At 40.2% G+C, this 18550-nt stretch overlaps 1 protein-coding gene across 1 annotated transcript in view; it reads left to right on the forward strand.

Annotated features, from left to right (window-relative positions):
- pdlim2 (PDZ and LIM domain 2 (mystique)) overlaps positions 1-18550 on the forward strand; it is a 31711-nt gene that overhangs the window by 1672 nt on the left and 11489 nt on the right. The window contains exons 2-7 of the mRNA XM_087849035.1: positions 3560-3623; positions 4999-5130; positions 6963-7114; positions 9679-9742; positions 10198-10349; positions 11406-11469. Coding sequence (XP_087705161.1) covers positions 5038-5130; positions 6963-7114; positions 9679-9742; positions 10198-10349; positions 11406-11469 — 525 coding nt within the window. The 5' untranslated portion in view covers positions 3560-3623; positions 4999-5037. The remainder of the gene's footprint in view (positions 1-3559; positions 3624-4998; positions 5131-6962; positions 7115-9678; positions 9743-10197; positions 10350-11405; positions 11470-18550) is intronic.

Consider the following 18550-nt stretch of genomic DNA (forward strand, 5'->3'; position numbering starts at 1 on the left):
TGAAAATCTGCAAGTGAAAATGTAAAAATGCAAAGAGCAATAATGAAAAGGGACAAGTACAGCCAGTGCCACAGTATTCGTTTCAGTTCTGTTAGCTGTATCAGTGCTGCCACAAAGTAATGAATGCATTTTATTAGATGCTACATTGCATTAAGCAACACTTTTAAGACCATAATAATGTGAGATCTAATCCACTAGCAGCATCCACCCTTAAAAGTTTTCTTATTGAAAAGGGAGTAAGACATTTTTCAGGTGTGTTTCAGTCCACAACTATTTTGGTGACACATCGTAGCCATATGCAACAATGCAGAAATTCACCAACCAACACCCCATTTGACATCACATGTTATTGTTTGATATTCTCTTCATCTCCTTAGTGATTGCTGCTATATATCTGACCAGATGGGTGTGATGTGCAGAATGTGCTGAATGCTACTGCTTTCGACTTATTGGAGGGAGAGGCTTGACACTGCATTCTTTTCCTTTTTATTCAGTGGGTGTGTGTGTCCAGGTAGGTGCCAACCTGTCAGTGTACTTTGTGACACAGGTTGCAGACTGCATCGCTGACATGAGATTGTGGAAAGTTCACATTGGTGCACGGTGACCTGTGAGAGTTTTGACAAGTGTGTGATTCATACCAGGAATATTTCCCTGAAGCCACAGAAGTTCTTTTAAGAGAAAGCGTTCCTTCACATTAAAGAGCTTTCAGTTGAATGTGTGTGTCTGCTATTGTTCATTTCGCTCCAGTGGATTTTGGCACAGCTTTGACAGAAGAAAAACTGTCTCACTTAAGCACTCTCGTGATAAAAGAAAGTTATAGAGCCAAAGTAGGTGCTCAGTTTTGGCTGTCAGACATTTTACTGTACAGGGCTTTTAAGTTGGATCACCTAATGGCATATAGTTTACACGAATATCCAATTTCCAGTGCTGTACATATGGTAACAACTTGTTTTTCTAAAATATTCATTCCTTGAAATAAATGAGGTGTTAGTTCTCAGCTTTTTTATGCAAAATTATGGTAATTGTTTCCTGTTTTGGTGTTCACAGTTTGCTCTGTCTGCTTTGATTTAATGAATAGGAATGCATCTGTAAATATGACTACTGGTTCCCATGCCATTGTCAAAATGGTGATCAAAGTTAATGACTTACCCTTGATGAGTCATTGTAATACCACACTATGATTTCAGGCCTGTGTCAGCAAGTTTCATTCGGCCTCACTGCCCATAGCGACTTGTTGGTTACTAAATAGACTGCATATCAGTTGGTGTTAATGTCTTTACACTGAAACCTGCATGTGTCTGATTTATCATCAGATGATTTATCATCAGACACTGATAAAGACAGCTACAGTCCTGCAAGACTTTGCTCTCAGAACATAAGCTCAGTGTGGCAAACATAAGCTATGTGTAACAGATTAGTTTCATGATGTATGTCATACAGTAACTAATATTTTATTTTATAATGTAAAAAGCAGCAGTATCTATTGGTAATATCAGAAATGTTTTATACAAATGATACATTTTAAAACTACTTTACATTAAACCCTGAAGGCATTGTACAGGTACAGCCAATGAATTTTGACTCTGACATTATGAAAGGCCTATTCTGCCCCTTTGTACTGCTTGTAACCGTTTTTGCCTGTAGAGAGCACCTCTCATAGAGATTGCAAGTACCCAGAAGCCTTTAACATATAAATCATAACATCAGTTTCCTAAAGTGCTACCTGATGATAGCCAGTTTTCTTGTTTTGTCTTAAACAACAATGTAAAACCTCAAGATGTCTGGTTTATTGCTGGATAGTGCAGCAATGTTTAGTAGCAGTTGTTAGACAAACTTTAATTTACTTCTTGGGGGGTATGAACTGATCTTACACACACTTTCAAATTCTTTTTCTTTTCATGTAATAATCTTAATCAAAACTTAAGTTAATAAACATTTAAGTGCTAAAAAAAGTAGCAGAAACGATGACGGCTGCATTTAGGAATGTGAGGCAGGCAGAAAGAATTATGTGACCACACCATGTGGTTTGTTAATTTGAGGGAAAAAGAAAAGGAATGTGAAGCATTCAGTAGGATATGGACATTACTTTGTGTTGCTACCTGTTTGCAGTGACAGAAAGTGATTAATAAAACTTCGGGTTGTAGTTTATGTTGATGACTATGCTTGTTATCTACGAGCGGGACAGAATCCCACCAGTAAAAGGCATCAATTTGTCAAACACCTGTTTAACAAAAAAGCTGTGATGAACATTTTAAACTACTCTGAATACCCCTTGTCCACTCGATGATGCTGGTGTGCTCCATATGGAGCCTATAATGCTAATTGGCAAATTGGTATAAATGGCCAGTAATTTCATGAAACTAATCAGTTGTTAGAATGAAAATTAGTTGTATTGTTGCAGACTTTGAAGTGGCCCTTCTTAAAACATAATTTTTACCAACATGTCTCATTGACTGTGACATTTGATACAGTAGTGTTGTACTGGAATACAACAATTCTTGCTGGGTGTATGCTATGCAGTTTGAGTTTGGTCAGAAAATTATGTAGCAACAGGCCGTACGCAGTTAAGTTGTAAACCCGTCTATTGTATTAATTGGAGGTGAGAGGGATCGCTTTCTATTCTCATGCACACTTCCAGCTCTTTGTGGCCGGTGCTGAACTACAAGCTATAGAAATAGCTTCATAACTAGAATTCTTTTCATTGTGTTGGGCGTATTGAATTGTGCTGCAAAAACTGGCCTGGCAGCAATAGCAGTGAGATGTCACCAGAAGAGAACTTACCTTTATGTGTGCTGGCACCTTCCCAGCAGTAATTTAATGGACTAGAGACATTTCATTAAATTGTGTTCAGCAACACAGCCTCTTTAAAGCTCATCAGTGACCAATTAAACGCAGCACATGACGAGCGTGCCACTTTTCTTCACCACGACAATGTGGTGTCATCCATCTCCACTGCCCCCAGACTTTCACCATACTTTCCCTTTCCACCACAAGCATTTTTATGATGCAAACAGTGAATGTTTACACAGAGAATTAGCAGGTTTCTCGGACGATAATGGCCTCTCTATAGGAGTAGCTGTAGAGACTTATGGAACTAATTGACACCCCCGAAGGCTGGGAAAGTTTTGGACAGCAGCTCTCTGTCATTATCACTACTGCACTTATTTCTGGCCACAGCAATTAAGAGATACTAATGATGGAGAGCCCGCTAATTGGCCCAGACTGTAACTGGGTCTGCATTGCTTGTTCCAAACTCTTGTGGAATGTGCGGACCATGAAGTGGGCCAGTGTTTGGAGGGATTCAGGGGAGTAGCATGGCTGCTGTCCTAGATCCACTTTACTTGGTCTGTGATTTCTCATTGTCCTGCCTGTTTGTCATATTTTCACGATCTGTGATAAGTGCATTATGCAATCACTAGCAGTATTTGTTTACTTTTTTTTATGGGGACCTTGAGTAACATCGCTTAAGATGAAAATTGATGTAGTTGGAAAATGTACGTCACAGGGTGTACAGTGTATAACGTACTATAGTTGGCTCATATCTGTGTCTTTTTTTTAGACCTTATCAGAAGATTTGCTGATACAGTTACAGTGTGCAATCAGAGGTGCTAAAGACTGTGCAGGTCAGCATACATCACACTCTGTCACTGAAAAGAATTACTGTTGTTAAAGAGTTGTCATAAAAACATCCATAATGTTATTATAGAAAAATGACAGTCAACAATAAAGTGTAATTTCTGTGTTTATTTCCAGAAGCTTTCTCTTAGGCTGAGCCTTGTGTTATGAGTTGAGTAGCAGAGAATAAAAAAAGAGATGGTACTTGGTGTTTATTTTTTCTGCTCGATAGCAGCGGTCTATACTTAAAATAGCTTATTTCATGAGCTGCGTGTAGAACTATATATTACTTGTTGCGCTAATGTCTTCACCACTTTTTCTCTGTGAGATGAGTTTCAGTGAGAAGCTGCAGCTGTGTGTGTGTTTTAGCAGTACGGGTGTTGATGCGTATATGACTGTAAGGGCTTATCTTTTCATCACATTATCACACTGCAGAGCTCTTTGTCTCCAGGTGAAGTCATTATACAGACAGGCTTCAGTCCATTAGCAGAGCCTCAGAAAACCTGCAGGTGAATCACGTCTTACCAGTAACATCAGCACAAGTATTTTAATGCTTTAAAAGGTATTCTGGGTTTATGCTCATGAATATTTCAGAAGTTGTGTAACTGATGATTAGTTAGTGCTAGGTTTTAATTACACTAGTGGAATCTACCCCAGTGTTTACTGAGATACCTATTCACATATAAAAACTGTTGGTTTTACCTGCAATAACCAATAGTTGCTATTAGTTACCCTTTAATACTTTGCTGTTATCGTCTTGTCTCTTTGTGTCAAAGTACACAGAGATACAATGAGAAGTATTTTTGATAATGTGTTTATTGGAAAAGTAAAGCAGTAAAAGCATTTTTAAGATGTTCTTAGTTTCAGCAGACACTATTTAATCATGCTAACGGGTTTCTTTTGTTTGAATACATAATATCACAAAACCAAAATTACTTCTGCATTAGAGTCCGTTACGGCACCCATACTAAATATGAAATCATACTGTACTCTAGAAAGTAGTCAGTAACAGTTAACTATGAACTCTAAGCACATTGCACTGTACACTGTGTTTCCTTAGTCTTCAAAGAGCACTTGGATTTAATGAAACTGTTTAACTTAACAAACGCTTTAGAAATGTTGGTCATGTGAATTTGGTCTCAGATTCTTTCCATTCTTATTTGATGTGGTTGGATAATCTATGTCAGAGAGGACTTAGGCCAGTGAAAGAAGCTGTGCTGGAGATAAAGGCCATCTTGTGCAAATGATCGCTGTCCTCTCCTGTTGATTGTATTTTGAACCTGTCTCAGGCATGTGACTTTTTGAGATCAGGCATGCACATGTTTAGGTCTGACATTTCTTATACCTCATGTTGTTTCTTTTATTTGTTTTTTTTTCTCCCAGAGTTTGGACAAGGGTGAAAAAGAAAGATCCAATCTCGCCATGGCACTAACAGTGAACCTGATTGGCCCTTCACCATGGGGCTTCAGAATATATGGAGGACGAGATTTCAAGAAGGCCATAACTGTATCAAAGGTATTCGTTGACAGCAGTCCTGACGCTGAACCCTGTCACACCTTATAATACCATACCCATGTTTTTTTCAAAACACAGACTGGAATGCCATGTCATGCAGTCAACTTCCTACTTGCTACGCCTCTTTTCTTGTCTTTGTTTATGTCCGCTGCAACAGCATACCTATTTCCTTGACAACTGAACCCATTAGAATAGAATGGAAGTAGATTGCATTAGAAGGAAATCGCTGATTACAGTAGAAATGGAAGCTGAGGTGGGAGGTGAGAGGTTCCTGAGTTACAGCGACGTGTAAATGTGTGAGAATATGGATTGCCCTGTGAATCTGTGCACTTTAGCATGTGTGTTTTATTTTTACTGACAATATTTTCCCAGTTGGATGAAGTAGAAGAAGTGGAAACATTACTACTGTAAGCAGACATTCTGCAGTAAACACATCCAGGAAACTTGCTCAGACTAACTACATGCCAGAGACACCCTGTTCACCCGCACATCCTGGTGCTACATCACCATCTCAGCATGCTTTTTTTTAAAAAAATTTTGGCCCTGTTCACTGAGCCTCCCCGCAGTCCATAAAGGATAAGTTATGGCAGTGCCATGAAGAGGCATCCATGCTTCAAACAGCTGGAGGTTTAAGCTCCTTAAACTTCAAAAGCACTTTGTTTGGCTCCACTCAACAGCTTATGCTAGACAAACTAGTCTTCTCATGAATAATGGGTCTGATTTTGTTAGTGCTATCCAGTAAACAACACCAGAATGTTTACTTGTCTCAAATATCAAACGTATCCTGTGAAGTGACAAGAATTCCTTCTCAAACAACAACTTAATTACTGAAATTGGTTTGTAAAGTGTGTGTGAAACAGTCGGTCCCAAATCCCCAAACAGAGATGTAGGTTTAAGCCTCTGTAGTGGTTTGTGCTTGGCACAGAAATACCACGGATGCACTCTTTTTATTTCTGTTGGCCTGAAAGATAACGTGCCCTTGTTTTTATTAAGCACAGATTTGGGAAAAGATCCCCCAGTTGATCTTAGTTTATGTGAAACCAGGCATGTCCTGATCAGAGAAGGCATGCAAAACTGTGGGTCACCACAGCAACCCTTAATTGCCTCTCAAGTTGGCCCACAGACATGGTACCTCTGCCTGGCTAAGTGGGCAAATGGCCTGTGACTGGCATTTACTCCACATACATTTGCCTCTAAAGAGGCAGCAGAGAGTGATAGGCTCTTTATTCATTTTGCTTTGCATTCTTTGTTTTATTGCCTCTCTCTGTTTTTAATTGTGAGGCAACACAGTTTGTGGCAAATGACATACTTTCTACTAAAGTTTAAGCTTCAGATTTAGTATGCCTGTGTGCTGGGTCACAGGGACCAAGCTGAGCGAGATCGTTTGGACCTTATATTTTGGCCCATTAGTGTGGAATTCCCTCTGATGTGGGGGCATGGTACTGACTCTGACACGTGGAGAGGCTGGTTGCAAAGGTCAGAGCAGTCAACCCATCGAGTACAGTCACACTAATGACTTCTCCCCAAGGGTGTCATGAATTCATCTGCTTGTGACCACTATTGGGAAATCCTGTGGTGTTTGTCGGCATTTACCGAGGGCTGACTTTTAGGGGTAGACATTTGGGTTAATTATGCAACAAAGTATGAAACAACTCTCCAGTGTCTTTTCTCATTTATTCATTTGTTGTGCTGGAGGTCAGTCGATGTCAGGGTATACACACACTCATGGGATAAGTCAGAGATGTCTATGCTTGTTAGATAGCTTCCTAAAAAGTGTTGTTTTTAAGACCTGGGGCTAGGACTAACCTGGAGCTTATGCCTTTGTTCAACAGGTCAATGAGGGCGGCAAGGCAGAGCAGGCAGCCCTGCAAGCCGGTGACATTATTTTGGAGATCAATGGAGAAAACACGGCTGATATGCTGAATGCAGAGGCCCAGACCAAGATCAAGAACTCCAAGACCTCTCTGCAGCTGATGGTGGAGAGGTATGCTGACATGCAGATCTGAAGTAGGACTAACATTTGAGCTACAATGTCATTTTTTTTGTGAATATGTTTTATAGACATAAAATAAACAAATACTGTGCCATGCAATGCAACAACATGCAGGCTGCATAGTCCCACATAGAGTATCTTTTACGTCTCTAATTTTCTCTGTTTGTGCCAAGACCACAGTCTCCCTAGCTTCCATCTTTCTTTACACCGTTTTTAAGGACTGTACAAACAAAACAAGTGATTATAATCAGGGGAAATGCCAGCATGTATGAGAGCCACCCTACTCCCTTCCCTGGTCCTTCTTAATAAACTTTACTTTGAGATTTTCCTTGTTTGGATGACGGGAGTTGGGAACTAAGAAAAATCTTTCCCTTCAGTCGGAATTGCCCTTGGCTTGATTAAAGGTCCTCCCTGAAGTATTATTTGTTGTCACAGTTGCCTTCCAATCATTTTTTTTAAAATCTCTGTTATTACACACACACACACACACACACACACACACACACACACACACACACACACACACACACACTCACTCTTGCACCACATACTTCCTTTCTGGATGTCCTACGTCCATGTGAGTGAATTTTTCCTGTCTGACCTCACGTCTCCTGCCAAGCCAGAAACAACAGTAATTCTCCTTCGCTGCCCAAGACAGTGCCACTCTGTCTGTTAGCTGTCAGTGGTTACACCGAAGCTTCTGTTTTTAATTTTACTCATTTAGCACTTCTGATCTTTGACTTATGTTCCGATGAGCTCTCTTGAGGATGGTAATTGAGTGGCACAAGTCTTTAATGTTTAATGAGTTCTTTTCTTAGCTGAGAGCACTCTCCTTCCAGCAGTGATGTGGGTGCCCACTGAAGGAAGCTGGCATCAGTCTGTACTCAGAAGTTTTGTTTTTAGCTGTGCCTGATGTTTTAAACTGAGATAGTGGTTTATTGTTGGTCAGTTCAACATCAGATTAATCCCAGACATAGCTAACTGAATATGTTTTCAACTGAAGGAGTAGCTACCCCATTTCAAATTTGATCCTTAAAACGTTATACATTTCTTTCTTTTCTTTTTTTTTTCCTGCTGGATGATGTTGACCCTTTTCTTCATGGAGCTAGCTTTCAGAGCACCTTTTGCTTTATTGTGCAGTAGTTTTCTTCTCATTTCCAGCCTTTTTAAAGTAAAAATAATAAATATATAAATCCAGGTTGTATGCCGGATTTATATATTTATTTATTTTATAGGGAAAAGGGTAATGTGATATCAACACACAAAAATCAGCTCTTGTTTATTGCCGGTTTCAATCCTTTTCAAATCAAGTTGTAGATGAAGTGTTTTTGGTTCATTTTCTCAGAGTGGTATTCCAAAAATTCACATTTTGAATTTCCAGATGTGAAGGCTTTTATCAGTACAGGGTTTCGGATGCTGATTTTGGGTCAGTTTTACATCTCTGTGGTTCAGAATCACACATTGTTACCACTAATAATTCTTCTGTAAATGAGACCTGTTAACCAAGCGCATTGGTTACAGCCTAAATACTCATCTGACTTCTTACCGTCCGTAGGCCACAGCTTCCTCTGATGTTTGATATACATGCTACAAAGTGGAAGTAATGAGTTTTTCAGGCCTACAATATTAATATCCTTCCTATGGGAAGAAATGTCTTACAGGGACTGGATCAGTTTTTGTCTTCTTGCCATCTCTTCTCCACACAGTATGTGGAGCCAGAGCCACTAGAGGTGTGTTTCTGGGTGATTTACCACAGGCATCCAGGCCTTCCTGTGTGCCTCATTACCTCAAGCTCAAGCAAGAGGCAGGCAGCTTCTGGCCCTGCAGCCAGGGGGGCATTGTGTGTTTGCATTGGCGCTTCCACTACCCACATTTTCCCCTCCAGCTTCAGTGATAGACTTGCTCATAATGTATCTTCTGTTCAAGAAAGAAAAACAACAGTTGAAAAGCTGCAGAGAGCTCAAGAGAATATTTTGTAAAGAAGGCTCTGCAGTAATCTTAAAGATTCATGACAACATAATGGTGGACACTTGGCAGGGCACTGACACTTTTTTTTTTTTTTTTTTTTTTAATAACTGATTATTTCTCATTGCTTTGGCTCTTTCTCGATCGAAATAGATTTTTTCTTTTCTCCATGTTTGTTGGAGAATGAAAGTCGGCAGTCCTATATAAAGTTGCACGATATCCCGTGTTGATGCTGTTCCTGTATCATTATAATAAAATTAGTCCGGGTCAGCATTGCAACACACCATGGATGTCAATGCATTCGGTTAACAGGTAATTCTTGGCTAATGCTACAAACATGAGTAATCATAAAATAGTTATTATACTGGATAAATTAATCAAGAAAACACTGGAAACGTTTACAATTTGTAAGGGAGTTTTATGTAAACAAAGACATCTTTTCTTTTTTCCCCACTTTACAAAGTTAAGGCATCACAGCAGTGTTATTGGTCACTTGCAGTAAACCAGTGTTATTATTATGATGCAGGAATGCAAAAGTTGATCAGATACACCTATAAAGTCATTTGATCTGCTGTTCTCTCTCTTTCAAGACCTGAAACTCCCGGCGTTGGACAAACCAACGGCACTCCTGAACAGCTCATTGGACGTTTCAAGGTCAGTGCTGAAGCTACGGAGAACTTCAACATATTTGATGTCCCGCAATCAAAGCAAATAATCAAATCTGGACAGAATAATATCCATAATTGTCATGTTTTCTTTTTTTCTGTATATTCAAGTCATGTTGGTTTATTTGTAAAAATGTAAACGAATCTTGACAGTATACATGCATCACACATCTGTTTACAAGTCTGTTTTTTTGTCCACAAATAGCCGTAAAGCCTTATATCATTTTTAGTACTTGTATTTTACTGAGGTCACACTGGGTGTAAGAGCTCATCAAACAATATGTAGTGATAGTAAAGATGACATGTTTTTGTGGTGACATTTCTCACAAGTACCTCTGTTGATCCTTTTACAGCTTGCATGGCCAAAACACAGGATTAAAGATCAAGTCCTGTTCAGCTGAGTCTAATGTAGTAACATTTCTCTGATGTGATGTATTTTTTTAGGAAACAGTAAAACTGAATCAAGATGAGAATCAAAACTATAGAGAGTACACCATCTCCAGCCCTGTGTCACGATCTCCAGGACCGTACTCAACAGATCGTCCTGCCAGCCCCGATACAAGGATGGAGATGGTGACACCAACCATCAACAAGAGGTAGTGCACTCATGCTTTTCAAATCACTGTGATACTTTATGTTTAAGCAAGTCCACTTTTCATACTTTTTGACATGCAAAGTTGTGTAGTTTAAAGAATTCTCTGCAGAGAAACATGAGTTACAATAGAGACACAAAAAAGCATTTCCCTAAGCGTTAGCGGTCTAAAAAAGGAGATTTTTAGAGCTCCACATTTCAGGTGTATGTTTTTTTTTTTTGTTGTTGTTTCTTTTTCTTTTTTCTTTCCAAAAATCCAACCGTTCACTTCCTAAATAGGCTTGTATCTGGACAAAAAGTCTGCAGCAAGTGGTCTCTTGACCCAACAACAGGCAAGCCAATAGGTATGGGAATAACAGACAGAAAGTGGAGCCATGGGATTGTGCTGTAGTAACAAAGGATATGCACAGGATATCACATTCCTCCGTTTGCATTCACGTTAACAAAAGGCAGAATGTGGAACATTCACCGCGGTTTTGTCTGCACTCGGACGTTTGTTGAACAACCTTTAATAAGCCATATTTCAAACTCGATTTCCTCCCTTGCATGCACTGGTAAAGTTTCCTGCCCAGGACTTGATTTAAGTATTAATATAATTTTTTGTTTTTGTTTGTTTGTTTGTTTGTTTGTTTTTTTGGGGGGGGGGGGGTTGCCTCATAAGCTATTAAATCTGTATTTTGTAATGTAGTCCTATTGATTTATTAAATAGAATAAACTCTTTGCCACAGTAACTTGTAATGTGTATAAGGAAATAAAGTGCATAGATCATTCACAGTCATAAAAAAACCAATATAACCAGGGTGAGATGGTCATAGAGTTTGTGTTATTATTATGATATTATTAGCCTTTTTGAGGCAGCGGGAACTATGAAGCCACAATAATATCACAATAGCGTAATACATACTGAGATAATAAAGGTGCCACGTGCTACAGTAAAATATATGCAGTACAGAAGAATCTCTGACGACTGACGCGTGTCTCTGTGTGAATTGTGGCCAACCTAAAAACATAAGTGCTTATGACTGATATCTTTTTTTCTTTTCTTGTCCATATGTTACAGTTTTCAGCTGCGCTCAAGGTCACCAGAGGAGAGAAATACGAGACTGTCAGGACTCGTGTCACAGGTTGGTTGAAGTGTTTTTGTTGAAGGTTTTCAGCAGTCTGCCTTACACGTAGGAGTTATTGACTTTTGTTCAGTCATTCTTTTTTCTACCTTGCAAATAATGAAGCACAATTTCTGTAATAAAGAGCACTTAATTAGATGGAGACGGTGGTTGCTAAGTAACTTAAAATTACTGTCTTCAAAACACAGTTTGTGGGTGTCCTTTTTTGTTTTACGGTATTTGTGAGTCAGAATCATTATTTGCGTGTCCAGGCTTGAAAGCCATAGATTTTCCTGGACTGTCGTTCATCTGTAGCTGCAGTTTTAGGCTGCAGTTCACACAGACAGTACAGCTGAAGATTTTTGTCCACTGTGTATTACTGTGTGGAGAGTATTTATTTTGACTGGGCTAGTCCAGTCCACTAGAATGACTTATCTGAAGCCTCAGCCTTCCCATTTGAATTGTTTGTTTCTGATGCCACAGAAGGTGCCCTTGAATAGGTTTGCGGACAGTGTACTGACTGTGCACTTAACAGTAAAGGCAGGAAACTGATAAGGTTTGGCATTTTTATAGCAGGGTGTGTACAAACTACAAAGGTCAGCGTTCAAAATATCTGGCATTAAGATGAACAACCGTCTGGAGCTGCTTCATTCAAAGCCTGGGCCAAGAAAAAAAAGCTATTGCTTTCCTTCAGAACAATGGCCATAACCTTTAGTTGTCAAAAATGGAGACTTATTAATCTCAATAGGCTGTAAGATATGGAGAGATGTAAAACACAGACTTATCTGTAAGTATGCTGTGTCCATTCCCCATTCCAGCAACAGAACCAAAACCGGGGGACTAGAGCGTCTGGAAAGACTTCCGTGAAGTAAAGAGAGAAAATGTTGTGGGAAAGTTCATCATAAGCTATTTCAGCTATGCCTCCATACTTAGTTACATGCATGGGTCCCACTGAAGACGAAACATGTGAAATGACAGAACAGGAAAAAACATTCAAGACCTTTTGTAGTGCCACAAGGAATTCCATCCATTTTTATAACTCTGGACATTACATAACGTTAGATAAATATGCAGAGGTTTGAACTTCAAAACATTGGAGCATTCCTCCTGAGAGGCAGCTGCGTGAGGCAGTCCAGTTTAAAGGTTTTCCTTCAAGTTTGAGATTCTTCGTCACTTCCTTGAAGTTCATGTTGGGGTACTCTTGGTTGTTTAGACACCAGGAGAACCACTCTAGCTAATATTTAGCTAATATCAATTTAGTGTAACTAATTTTGACAACTGAATTCCACAGTTTGCTACAGTAAACTTATACGAGGTTAAAGCTTTATTAATTCCTAAAAACACTGTAGGCCACTTTGACATATCAGTTCACTTTATTATTTTTTTGGGGCCGGGGGGCATTTACAACCATGTTCTGAAACTGACTGTGGAGTTCCACTGTGGTGACCTGAAAACCATGGTGCAGTAAACTGGAAGTTGGCTAGCCCAAAACACATTAGGAGCTGTATTGTGGCTCAAAGCTCCATTGGCAAGCTCTTAGGAATGAACACACGCCTGTTGGGACAGCCTCACATGTTTGTGGTATTCATGGAGTCGCCTGTTCTTCCATTCTCCTTAACATTTTTAAAAATCATAATTCCTCTTATTTTTCTTCATTTGGACTCTGTATGGTCTGACTTCCTCTTGGAGCCTTTTCTTGGTTATTTTTAACCATTTGTTGAGTATCTTTGAATGAAATCAGTCTCAGGAAAGAGAGTTTTGGGTTTTGGCTGACCCCAAAAGATTTCTATCCCGGTTTTAAAGTAGTGATGAGCCTCCCACTGCAGCGCTGAGATTAGTGAGTGGAGTTCTTTCAGAGTGCTCGATGAGGAGATCGCTTAGAAGAGTTCTGCCATGGGTACATTGTGCATTATGTTGCTTGCGCTGGCAGGAACTCAGCATCCCATTGAACGCTGAGATGTGGAGCCTCTGTGCCAAGGGCCTCTGTCCTGACTGAGAGGTGCAGAGTGCTTCTGTATCAGGTGATCAGCTTCACTGAAAAGCTCCTAAAAGGCTTTTCCACCCCTGATTTGGCTCCCTGAGTGCAGAGAGAGTGGGGTGCGCAACAGGATCCGCCATTTTCCAGGGTGTTGGATATCCTGAGAAAAGCCTGTATACAATAGTGGCTGTGATGGCCTGGTGTTGCTTTTTCCCTTGTGTCACAAGGCATGCTGTTGTGTGATGAAACTCAAATGGATGGGGGCTGGGGTATGGGGTGGAGTTCAGTGGACACCAGAGAGCCTGCTGACACTCGCAGACTGTACTTAAGCCATGTCACTCTAAGGAGAAACTTTTCAACACACAGCCATGTCTTTTGGTTGGAGTTTAGACCACCTGCGATAACAGACCGACCACATGTATGACAGAATCGAAAGATTTAAATGGATGTTTAACCCAATAATACCAATTCTACCACATATCATACAGAAGTATTTGAGACCTCTACACAAGTGGGGATATTTTTTTTCCTGATACACTAGAATTATCTGCAAATTAATTCATGCTTCAGTCTTTATAAGGTTAAAAACAGACATTTTAGTATATTTATATTTACTATAGTGCTGTTTCTACCTCTACTTTTATACCAGCTTGCCTTACTTCATATTTATCAGTGGCTTATATTTATCAATCAAGAATACGTCAGGACGTGGAGGGACTGGGAATTGAACTCTCAAATCATTGGCTATATTACAAACTGCTTTTGAAGTCACAGTCGTGACAAAAGAGCTAAATGCATGGTGCATCCTAGATTACTGGAATCTGGACATAAGCTTGTTTCTGAACTGCTCGGCCACTGTCATGATTCAGAGCATCTGTTTATATCATCATGAAGTGACCACAATGGGATCTCTGTTGCACTGAGCAGAGCCAAAACCAAACTGCTCTTCATGAGACATGACCCGTCGCTCGACCATTAAGACTAGGCTCCGTGTCTGGGTTTGCAGTTTCTGCACTTTGAGGTTCCTGAGGGTTGCCTTAGTGGGCTGTCCGATCCTGTGCTGGGACAGTGAGGTTGCTTTACAAATATCCTCAGTAGTGTAAGATCTCCAGCTACAGCCGGGCGACACAACATTTTGTGCCAGCGCTGGCCAAACTTTTCCTCTCGATTCTAAATTTGGTGCAGTGGCCTTGGCTGTATGACGTGTCACGGAGCTCTTTATCTAAAGACGTAGCTGTCAATCCCCACATCCTCTATTTCATGCATTACTGTCCATTGTTCTCCTCACAGGAGGATAGCTGTCACAGAAGGAAGGCGGCCTTGTGCTTCGTTATTCTAAATTGAGGCCAAAACTGTGCTCATCAAATTGGAGCAGGAAGAACGACTTGGCATTCAAGAATGGAGTTTATGTTTAATGGTGTCAAAATATAAACCTTTATAGACACAGTTGGATGAAAATTGAAGTAATTAAAGTATCAAAGAGGCTGGGAACTTAAGGAAAATTCAGCTCAACAGAAATGGCCACTCCTTTGTACTAAATAGAAATATACATATTATATAGATGATGATGATGATGATGGCTTGGAATGATGCACTTTCTCAGATCTGATGTGAGTGGGCCTCTTGTTTGGTTTGGCATGCTGGTGCTGTGCTAAGCCAAGCCAGTGTCTGGGGAGCAGGGCTGGCTGCATGGTCATGGTGGAGGGATGTTTTCTTCTCTGCACAGTGAGCTCTGTGACTGGGCAGTGTGAGGCCCTTTCACGTGGACTCGTAGCCGTTAAGCTCGGGGTCCATTGTGGCCTCTCTGTGGGCAGCATGCCTCTCGTCATCCCCTCTGATTGATCAGCACAGCTGTTTTTCTTTCCCCTGGAATGGAAAAGCAAACTGGGACACTTTTGATTCCCTGAGCTTTGCAGGCCTCCGGGTGCACTCATGGGGATAGATGGCCCTGAAAGTTTTATGGAGAACTGTTGGCTGAGAGAGATGGACCTTTTTACAAGTTGTTGGTGTTTACGAAGGTGGTCGAGCATAATGTCAACATTCCTAAAGTTGTTGTCAAGGGAATGACATGAATAACTGCCCCTTGATATGTTCGTGCCAACAAAAATAGACACGTTAGCATATATTTTTGTAGTTTTACACAGTACAACACCCACATTTTAGTGTAGTGATTACCAGGGGTGGATTGGGTGATCATGAATCATAACTGTTAAGCTGCAGAAATGACATGTGGAGAGTAACTCTTCTGCACTGACATACCATAAATGCTGACATGTTAGATTTATGGTCTATATAGTCATTTGTGGACATTCCTGTTGAAATATATGTGGCAGTTTTCCATCGCTATACAGAGTACTCCAGTATTCAGTACAATTGGTTTAAATCTGTGTGAAATGTGAGAGTGGAACATATTGTTGTGATGCTGTGAGACTACTTACAGTTAGAGCTCTGTTATCTTTGTGGGAGGAACTGTAAAAGAAAAAAACTGCAAAAATGTATTTATAAAAATTTGATCGGCAGTCTTGTTTACATTCAGCTTGTCTTGACTCTTACTGTAACCCCACCACACATTTTTTTCTTTTTTGGCACATGTGAAGAGAGTCATCTCGCCAACCATGAATTGGAAGTCCAGTGATTTTTAGTCCAACCATAATGAACTCCAGATGTCTAATGAGCTTGATATGCTGATTCAGTCAGAGCCTTGTGGGGAATTTTATAGGGATAAAAATGTGTTGCTCATAGCACCCTTTGTGTATAAAACACTATGCAGACATATTATTGACCTATTCAGTTTTGGTAGCAGGGAGTCTCTCACTCAGGCCACCTACACTAGAGATCTTACTTCATTACTTTTAGCTTCAGAAATCATTTTTATTAAACTAAAACTGCAGCACTTAAAAACTGTTTCATGATCTGTTTCTGTCAAGCATGTTTTGCAGCACCCAGTATGCTCATCCATTCAGAGGTGTATCAGAATGCTGCTCATTCGATATCCAATGTTTCTTGGCAGTACTGTATGTTTAGAATCATCCTCTTATCTTGTTTTCTATGTTCTTCATTTAATCGTGTACAGTTTGATTGTGTGTGGTGAAGGTAAATGAGTAGAGAGTAGGGGAGCTATTAGGACCAAAGTCACAAAAATCTATTCCTTTGTTCAGTGTCACTGGTCTATATAAGCCTATTCTACAAATGTCTATGTATAAACCCTGAGAAAAATGAGCTTGACTTGTAAAGAATTGCATGCTGCAGCATAGACTGCAGTCCCGTAAGACTTTTGCATCAGTATTTTGGAAAAACAAAACAGAACACGAAGTTAGCATGCATTTAGATTAAAAAGAAAATTACCTTTAAGTCTTAATTGTCTTAGATTATATGCACAGGTATAGCCTCAGCACATTGGTTTAGTCATATCATTATTGGAACCAGGACTGTAATCGGAGATGTAAGACCTTTCATAACGCAGGGGCAGTCGGACATGAGCCAATAAAAAAGGTAAAGAATGTTAATTACATGATTTTTTTTTTTTTTTTTTTGATCCAAAAAGATGTCCTGTGTTTAACCATGTATTGTGTTTTATTTGTAACAGAATGTGTACACTGTGATGCACCATTGCTCAGACATAATTACAAGGCAGGGATCTATCAGTAACAGTGGATAACGAGTAGGTTACTCTTCGCCTCAGGCCTTTGCTCAGGACCTCCACCAGTGCCCACTGCTGGATAGGAAAAAACCTACACAGCTTTGATTATTACCAAGCCCAGAATGTCTGATGTCCCCCGCCTCATTGTAGTGCAGCACTCATGTCTGAGGTGGAGACAGTGAATGAGCAGTTACAGCACTTTCTTACAGCAGCAACTGTCTTCCCAAAATATGAGCTCCTCTAGGCATCACTCCTATGTGCTGCTGGCCAGTGCCCTGTAATTGAAGCTGCAGGGTGGTAATGATGATGCGCAGTGGCTTGGTTGGAGCCAGACTGAAGACTCCTCTGCTGGCACTGTCCCCAGTGTTTCCCATGGGTCTTTATCTGAAACAGCTGCCTTCACTTTATTTTGGCATTTTATGCTTGTTGTGTCTAAAATGGATAAACTCTTGATTGTGTTTAGAATGATTTTTTTCTTTTGTAACAGTTTTTATAATGTACTAAGGCTTTATCTCTAATATTGGTATGCCCACAGTTTTGTTTTGCAGAGATCAGCCACAACAGTAAAATCACCTGCCTTCTAGTGGGTTGATTACTGTTATGTGCCAAAGCAACGCTGATCACATATTAGGAGTGTATAAAAGTCTTTCAAAGGTGTATGTAGCCACTGCAGTGTCTCAGGCGTTTTTGGATTCTGCATTCTGAATCTTCAATTAGTGTTTTGGCTGCTGCTGTGTTTTTTCTGTTCTTTTTTGGAGACAGACATTACCACCACACAGGGCCAGGCCAAGGCCAACATACCATCTTGCCAGAGAAAAATATTTATTTTCTAACTGGTGGGTTGCTGTAGATTATTGGTAGTTACTGTGAAATGGATTTGTAAAGGCCTAGAGTCAGCGGCTATCAGTCAGCAGCTAGAGAGAATTTTGTATTCTTTGACCGGTTGGCAAGTCATTGTGGGAGGTTGCTAGCAAATGTTACAAACACCCACAAATTATTTGCTGATCAGTAAAACTGATCAGTTAAAGTTGCGACTTTTGAAGTGTGTTGGTTGGGAAGAGGGAAAGAACAGTGTCCATTTCTGGTTTGCACCAAACTTCTTGTAGTTTCACTACAGCAAAAAACTACAGGCGGCCACAACATTTATTTTACCTGGTGACAGCCAGCAACCCATGTAGTGACATGATGGTCATCAAGCCTGTGTGACTGAGGCCTAAGCTCTTAGCTAGTGCTATTAAGCTGGTTTAACTTTGGATGAGTACAATCCACAGATATAAATGTATGCTGATCATTACTAATAAACATTTACCAATGCACCCAGAAGTGTCTTGAAAAAACACAGTTGTGGATGCTGGCAGCAGATCTTTTGGGTCTTGTAGGTTGCCAGTTTGGCCCTTCATAGACTGGGTTGGATCAGGTGCACCTGTCAGAAGGGGACCAACAGATCTCCATCTGACCAAGGCTGGAGAACTTTTTTGTGTTGT

Source organism: Neolamprologus brichardi, chromosome 12 (assembly GCF_056152115.1).
Source record: "Neolamprologus brichardi isolate AB-2024 chromosome 12, ASM5615211v1, whole genome shotgun sequence".
NCBI classification, from domain to species: domain Eukaryota; kingdom Metazoa; phylum Chordata; class Actinopteri; order Cichliformes; family Cichlidae; genus Neolamprologus; species Neolamprologus brichardi.